The sequence below is a fragment of the Cyprinodon variegatus genome, unplaced genomic scaffold, assembly GCF_000732505.1.
Source record: "Cyprinodon variegatus isolate N-32 unplaced genomic scaffold, C_variegatus-1.0 Scaffold654, whole genome shotgun sequence".
Classification (NCBI taxonomy): Eukaryota; Metazoa; Chordata; class Actinopteri; order Cyprinodontiformes; family Cyprinodontidae; genus Cyprinodon; species Cyprinodon variegatus.
Genome location: NW_015151107.1, coordinates 142,419 through 151,128, shown reverse-complemented (window position 1 = coordinate 151,128; position 8,710 = coordinate 142,419). Strand labels below are relative to the sequence as shown.

The window sequence follows — 8,710 nt, the reverse complement described above, 5'->3', positions numbered from 1 at the left end:
GACATTCTTTGCCACAAATACCTGACAGTAAGTTTTAAAGATTCTTTTTTTAACTCTCCTTCCTTTCTCCTGGTTGTGTTTGACTTTACATTGACTTCAGTCCTCGTCCAACCTTGTTTGTTACACTTGGTGTTGTTTTCATGATTGCTTAGCTGCCGATATAAGCGTTTGCCACATTGGATTGGGATGACCTTTGGCTTTTTCATTCTAAAAAGAAGGTGACCAAGTTGCACCTACCTTTGTTTTAGATTTGTATCAGTATGCGTCTGTATTGTCCAAACATTTGTTGTCATTTAGAGTTTTTTTCAATAGGGATGACATCCGCTCATCTCTTGATGCACCCTGGGATGGGATGTATATAATCTCATCAGACTCTTTGACTTTTTTCTATTACTCTATAGTTCAATCTTTATGCTCATCAGCAAAATATTTTTTTGTGATCATTCTCACTGATTGGTGGTTTTATTAAGACTAAACAGTCCAACTCCATAAGTTCAATTCACATTGGAGGAAATGTTATTAGTTTCATGATTAGTACATTGTCTTAGCAAGCTTTTTTGCTCAGTGTACCAACTGTTCACCCAGACATCATGAGGCTTTTCTAATGTTACTCAGAAAGAATGGCCAGAGTAAAAGCTATAAATCCATTTTAATCCCTAAAATAGTCAATAGTCACCTTATTCCTTTATTATTTAGGGGTTAATGGGTATCTCTTTCAAATGACACTTTCTCACAGTACATGGCAATTTGATATTATCATGTGCAGCCTTTTTTAATTATTCTGCTCAATTTCTTGAGCAGAATAATTGATTTTAAAAAGCTGGATTTAACGAGCATGATTAAATTTAAAAAAGGTTAAGAACAGTACATCTGATCATGCCAAACAAAGGTCTTCTTTGTGGACCTTTACGTATATTAGAAAATGCAGACTTCTCTATTTTTTCTTCTAAAACATCCATTCTGTTCATCTATCCTCGTCTGAACTGTTCTCCATCTTGTCATCACGACACTCTACTGTCATTCTACTGTCAGTCACTGAACAGACAACAATTTCCGATCAATCATTACATTTAGCAGCTAGAGAGTTCTTTAAGGATGATCCTTTTGCCAGTTCTCTTAGGAAAAAGTTGGAAACCATTTTAATTCGGAGGCAACAGGATGAGAAGATCAGACGTTTGTGAATCATATCTCCTCTGCAATATCCAATGACGCTTAGTTGACTCATTTACAGTCTAAATACAGGCGTGATGACTGTGTGATAGATTCATCATTGGCTGCAAACAATTTGGTTTGTGGAACCTTTGATAAAGTTTGTATATAATGTGGTTCAGTCTGCAAGATGGTTTAGTGTATGTGCTTTATGAGTGGTATAGTCTCCATATCCTGTCCATTTCATTGTAAACAGAAGATGGTACAAACAGTGCCAGAGGTAGGCTCTGTTATCATTTGGGCCTAAAATAAAATTTCCAGTTAGATTATTCAGGGTTTCTAGAGGCTAGTAAAAGGTAGTGAACTGAATAAACTCAGATGAAGGCCATTGAAAGGTAGTAAAAGGTAACAAACTGAAATTTTTCATCACCTCCTCAGTATATTCCGAATTTTTCATTGATGCTGACATTTTTGTTTTAAGTTCATTTTTAATCAAATCTGTCTAAAAAATATTGCTGTATTCAATAGGACTTGAGCTGGTGTTTAATAGGCTCAATTGGTTGTGCTGGTTGATTTGCTGTGTGCAATGCATGGTGTTGGAACCGCCTTTGTCACTTTGTGCCTCACCATTTTCCCATGATGAAGCACAAAGTCAGATAAGTAAGTTGAAATTAAATGATTTGAGGAAACAAATTCCCTTAAAACCATTTAAGTTTATCAACTCAGACTAATAAGCTGAATAGATTTAATGCATTTATGATTTACATTAGGTAAGACAAATATTAACATCTTGATATACTGTTTTATTCCCAAAACTTAATGTAAGAGCAGTATGATTCCTACAATCGATTATTTTTCTTATTTATTTGACAATTTTATGTTAACTGGACTTTTTAGTTTATTATTAGCAGATCTTTCCTACACCAACTTTAGCACTCAGAGCTGAGGTTCTGTAGTGCCTGAAAACTGCAGCCAAATTATGGCATCAGGGTTTTCCTCCAAAACCTGTTCAGGCATGAAACATAGCCAAACGTTTTGCATTCATGGAGTCTTATTCAAGACATATGGTTGATTTTATATTGGTAGTAAAGAATATTCTAAAGGTAGTAAAAGGTAGTGTTGTGCAATTTTACCAGCAGGTTATCAATATATTAAATATCTAGGAAAGGAAGTCCCAGTTTGTTAATTGCTCATTAAATAAAAGGTAAATCCAGGTAATGATCATTATTTAAATGATTATCATTGAAATCTGCTTATTTACCAAAATTTTTTAGTCGCACATACTCATTCACACACAGGCTTCATAAAGTCAACATTCAGTTAAAAACACTTTGATATAAAACCATCAACATTTGAAATTAAGGAGCTCCTTTCCTTTTAGTCCAACAGGCACTCGAAGACACCTGAATTAGTCCGATGCAACAACAGAGGGAACGATGCTGGGCTTTAATTTGGTCTGATCACTTACAGTGGTTCGGGACATCTCTCACAGGCAGCACCTGTAATCAGGTGCTAAAATCCAATCGTCGTAGTGGCCAAATGTGCAAGAGGACGGTGTGGCAGTCCAAGCAGCTGAATGTGGCAGGTAGTGGAGCCAGGATTCAGAGGCAGCATTAAGGAGGGAAGGTCCTTATCTGCCTCAGGGCAGGCTGGATTTTGATGAAACGCTACAATCAACTTCTGGTTTGATCGTAGGCAGAGGGAAAAGCAGTCTGTTTTCGCCAGCAAACACAGACACTCTGGAGGATAGGGACACATGACATGGTTTCAGATGAAAAGGTTTTCTCTAACCTTTTGGAACCGAGTCCTGGGCAAAAGATGTCAGGAAATGGGAATTGTTCGAAATGTGGTTTTAGAGGGACATGACGTAATAGGGCAGTTGGCTCGCTTACGTGGTGGGCTCGCTTATAGACATACAGAAGTAAACTCAACACTGAGAATACTATATTAACCCTTTTTTATTGCTTTTAGCAGGATAAGGGGCTTCATAGTGTTAGTTTGTTGGCATTGTCATCTTGCAGCAAGATGAGGTCTTTATGTTCTCCCTGTCTGGGTGTGAGTTCTCTCTGGGTACTCAGTCCTCTTCCCACTGCCCAAAACCATTAATAGATTAATTGGTCTCTGTTAATGGCTCCAGGTATGTGTGTGTGCATTTTTGTCCCTCCTGTGTGTCCTTTTATTGTCTTTAAGGACATCCAGCTGTAGACGATGGGTGATTGGTTCCATTTATTTTCATACGTGTTGGCAAACTAGGATGTATCAACAAAAGAAGAAAGATGTGGTATCTATGTGTGCTAGTCCAACACTTATTTGCATTTAGGACTAGGAAGACTCCAATGTGACCGGGTGCAAAGATGTCTACATCTGAAGAATGATCATATCCTGATGTTCAGAAACTGCTATGGCTTACTTAAATATTCTTGCTGCTTGAGAGTAACATGGCATTTTTGTCTCTTTTCAGGAGGATTATGACCGCCTGAGACCTTTGTCCTACCCCATGACCGATGTCTTCCTCATCTGCTTCTCAGTTGTCAACCCGGCCAGTTTCCAAAATGTGCGAGAGGAGTGGGTGCCGGAGCTGCAAGAGTATGCACCCAGTGTTCCTTACCTGCTCATTGGCACACAGGTCAGTGTTTATTGAAAAATAAAACTCACCTCATGATTGGAAGAGTTTCACTACCTCCACAGTTTGACTGAAGACTATATCTAAAAGGGGGTATGAGTGAATGATTTGTTACTCAATCGTTTCTCCATATTTTCTATGCAAACTCAGTGATTACAGCTGCAAGGAGACAATTAATGATGACTAATTCATCTTAGACAAGGAAATCAATGATAACAGTGCTTCTTTTTTTCTTGTATACATTATATTTAGCTTGTCGAGGGCTGCCTGAAAAAGTTAACTTTTCCTTCAAGGCTGAGCCTATGTGCAATTTGGAGGTGTGTGGGCCCTATTTTAGCAGACGCCCTGTGGATACTGATCTCTTGCTCCAAGGGGCTTGATCATCCTAATATCTAGTCAGAGCCATAAAAAGAATTTGTGCAGTGATGCCAGTACTGTTTTTCAAAGGGTTTGGTTTTAACCTTAGGGGGTGGCCAGTGTGGTAAATACTGCTTCAGATTCTTTGAAGACCAGTCTGTGGTGTTGTGTGAGGGCAATGTGTTACATAAAAACTGTGACCACAGCTTACAGGTAATGATCCTCGCAGTAGTTTAGTGGTTTCTTAAAACAGACCAGTTGCTGACTTTGTAATTGCGTACAGTAAAATACTTCTTCCATATCCGTGAAAGAACCTCTTCATTCTGGATGCTGTTTAATGCTGTGGCCAAGTCTTAGGTTTGGGAAATGGCACCCTTAATCATATTTAACAGATTTTCAATAAAGTTGAAGTTATTGATTTTTGAAGGTCATCTCTGAAATCTGTTAGCCTCTGTCTGTATTGGGTCATTGTTCTGCTTGATTTCCTTAACATGTCCCAAGTTTCAACCTTCTGACCCAAATAGATAAAAACACATTGGTATGAGATGTTCAGGAATAACACAGGTACTTCTGCGTTTAAGCCAGAAAGAAAATATTTTCCCTACAGACAAGATCAGCTTCCTCAATGCTGACATAAGTCAGGCTTTTAGCTGGGAATATTTCAGAGGGTGTACACCTTGGTGCATCATATATTTAGGCTTTCTTTGGCATAGAACATTTTTAAATATAGACTCCTTGAAACACAATTTTCTGCATTTTAAGATGGAATGTAGCTAAGTTTTTGTCTTTATCACAACATTAATTTTGTCCTAATTATGGGAAGTATGTGTTTTTTACTAGAGGTGGAAATTTCATAAGGATTACATGAGATAATTTTTTTGGTACAATATTATGTTTCATAGGTTAATTCAAACAATTAGAAAGTGTAATGCTATGTTCATTTGCGTCAAAAGCATCTTTGATGATCCTGAAGCACAGCCAGTACAGTGTGTATAGATGCATCTGATGCTTCTGCTGCTCCTATGTTCAATTTTTGAGAGTGGCTTTGCTATAATTGCCGTGATCAGTGGGTAAAACTTAGTTTTAATATGTTTTTAAGTGAGAAAGTACACCTAAAAACATAATCTGTGCAGTCAGTTCATCAAGATTATGCTACTGCCTTAAAATATTATTTCGCTGCATATACATACCTCATATATACAAGCGCTGTCACTGGGAATCCACAGCAGCAGCTGCCTAAGACCGGTTTGCCTCTTGGGCCATTTTCCCCTACTGGTCGTAGCAACTGGAAGTGGATGTAAGCATTTTTGAGGTATGTGGTGCAAACTGCAGGCACAAGAAAAAGGAAAGCGAACATGTTTTTCCAGCAAGTTTCGACATTTTACATCAATTTAATCATCAATAAACTATTTCAGGGGACTGATCATAGCGCTCTGCATCAGCTCCATCAGCAGTACAATTTTTTATATTTAGTAAAGGACATGCAATGTATACCTGTATGCATTGCTAACTAAAAGCCTGCATAGAGTAGAGAAAACCCTCACATCTCTGGTTTTAAAGCCTCTGCACTTCTGAATCGGCTTGCAAACGTTTTTAGAGCCACCCTACTGCAGTTGCAGGAAGCTACCATTTTTAGAATCAATGTTGGAAGTTCACATCAGAGGTTTTGGACATTTCATCTTCTTATAAAAGAGAGACCAACAGAAGGTTAGAGAACTTAATTAGGCCAGTGGATGTAGTACAACTTCATTAACTTTCTGTTAAGACAATCTTCAAACTATTTCTGGCATAGGTTGTAAAAATTGTGGTGCCCCACCACTGCAGTATGGTGTACTTCTAGATTTTTGATGTTGCCCAAAATATAATTAGGTCTGATTTCATTGCATAAGCAGTCCTGATCCCACGGGTTCTTTGATATCATCCAGTGTAACATCAGAAAGATGGATTGTGGCATTATTTTTGTATTGAAATTTAAGATGATTTCCTATGTAATTGCATCTCAAATTAAGTAGCTTCCGAGCAGTTATAGATGGGTGATCTTTTTTTTTATATTATTTATTTTATTATATTTATAATTAATTACCAAGTTAATTGAATGCAATTTAGGTTATTTATATAGCGCCAATTCACCACACATATAATCTCAAGGCACTTTACAAATCAACCAGATCATACAGTCAAATTAATTCAAAGTTTTCTATCTAAGGAAAACCAGCTGATTGCATTTGCCGAGGCTGACTTAAATTCGAGGAGACAGAAGCAGAGATACAATAAGAAATTGAGATACAAATGGCAACTATCAACCAGTTCCACAGGTGGCCTTGTCCAGGAAACACACAGCCAGGCAGACCAGCTCCGAGCCAGCTCCCATGTCAGAGGATGAAAGAGAATAAATACAGAATAAATACAGTTAGTAACAGTCAGAGAAACAGGACTGCACTAAAAAGAAAACAGGCCAAGCTCCAATATCTATAAAGAAAGGTGTTGATGGCAGCGGCACAGTTGTGACACCATCTCCAGGATGGTGTCACAGCCAAACAGGAACAGAGCAGATTTAGCTAATATGAGAAAAAGACGTAGACAAACGTTGTTATTTTGTACAAACAGGGCTTTTACAAAATTAAATTTCGTTCAGTACAGCTCTCAAGAAAAGCAGAGAGAGCATAACATTAGAGAGTGTACTAACAAGTTCTGTTAAATGGGAGAATAGCGATAGAATGAGGAAAAGGGGTCCTTATGTCCTCCAGCAGTCTAAGCCTATAGCAGCATAACTATAGAAATAGCTCAGGATAACCTGAGCCACTCTTAACTATAAGCTTTATCAAAAAGGAAAGTTTTAAGCCTAGCCTTGAAAGCAGACAGGATGTCTGCCTCATGGACTAACACTGATTCAATAGAGCTATGGCTCTGGATGAGTTTGGCAACTGTATTAAAAATAATATCTAGTATTATTCTTATTCTCCTCTATTAATAAGGAGAAAGATGCTGCTCTTGCTTTACAAAGGTTCATCTTATACAACAGTAACAGTTTTTCCAGAATATGTAGGATTCCTGTAGGCATGTTAGAGCCCCATTTTCTCTCTAGTTTCCTTGCATTTTGCTTCAGAGTGCACAGCTTTTTCAAAGGGATTGCATTGTCTAAGGCAGTATGCTGGTAACTAGCAACCCCAACCCCAAAATCATCAACTTGTGAATGGGAATAAACTAAACTTTTGCCCTCTGCAGCACTGCTCAACAACACAGAGGAGAGAGAAAGTGAAACAGGTTATATAAAATGTGTAAATGCATTATCTGATAATTATCTGTTAGTGTTATTTAAAGGGCTATTTANTTTTTTTTATATTATTTATTTTATTATATTTATAATTAATTACCAAGTTAATTGAATGCAATTTAGGTTATTTACAGTATATAGCGCCAATTCACCACACATATAATCTCAAGGCACTTTACAAATCAACCAGATCATACAGTCAAATTGATTCAAAGTTTTCTATCTAAGGAAAACCAGCTGATTGCATTTGCCGAGGCTGACTGGAGTTCGAGGAGACAGAAGCAGAGATACAATAAGAAATTGAGATACAAAAGGCAACTATCAACCAGTTCCACTGGTGGCCTTGTCCAGGAAACACACAGCCAGGCAGACCAGCTCCGAGCCAGCTCTTATGTCAGAGGATGAAAGAGAATAAATACAGTTAGTAACAGTCAGAGAAACAGGACTACACTAAAAAAAAAAAAAACAGTCCAAGCTCCAACATCTATAAAGAAAGGTGTTAATGGCAGCGGAACAGTTGATATTTCTCTCCAGGATGATGTCACAGCCAAACAGGAACAGAGCAGATGAAGCTAATATGAGAAAAAGACTTAGACAAACTTTATTGTTATTTTGTACAAACAGGGCTTTTACAAAATGAAATTTCGTTCAGTACAGCTCTCAAGAAAAGCAGAGAGAGCATAACATCAGAGAGTGTACTAACAAATTCTGTGGAATAGGACAAGAGTGATAGAATGAAGAAAAGGGGTCCTTATGTCCTCCAGCAGTCTAAGCCTATAGCAGCATAACTATAGAGATGACTCAGGATGATAAGCTTTAGTAAGCTATAAGCTTTATCAAAAAGGAAAGTTTTAAGACATACCCTTGAAGCAGACAGGGTGTCTACCTCATGGACTAAAACTGATTTAATAGAGCTATGGCTGTGGGTGAGTTTGGCAACTGTATTAAAAAATATATCTAGGATTATTCTTATTCTCCTCTATTAATGAGGAGAAAGATGCTGCTCTTGCTTTACAAAGGTTCATCTTATATAACAGTAACAGTTTTTCCAGAATAGGTAGGATTCCTGTAGCCATGTTAGAGCCCCATTTTCTCCCCAGTTTCCTAGCATTTTGCTTCAGAGTGCACAGCTTTTTCAAAGGGACTGCATTATTTAAGGCAGTATGCTGGTAACTAGCAACCCCAACCCCAAAATCATCAACTTGTGAACGGGAATAAACTAAACGTTTGCCCTCTGCAGCACTGCTCAGCAACACAGAGGAGAGAGAAAGTGAAACAGGTTATATAAAATGTGTAAATGCATTATC

The 8,710-nt window shown here is 37.8% G+C and overlaps 1 protein-coding gene across 2 annotated transcripts in view; it reads left to right on the top strand.

Annotated features, from left to right (window-relative positions):
- The window catches only part of rhoq (ras homolog family member Q), a 42,913-nt gene that overhangs the window by 26,809 nt on the left and 7,394 nt on the right, over window positions 1–8,710 (top strand). For both annotated transcript variants that reach the window (XM_015393718.1, XM_015393719.1), the window contains one exon: window positions 3,611–3,775. In XM_015393718.1, the coding sequence (XP_015249204.1) occupies window positions 3,611–3,775 (165 nt within the window). The remainder of the gene's footprint in view (window positions 1–3,610; window positions 3,776–8,710) is intronic.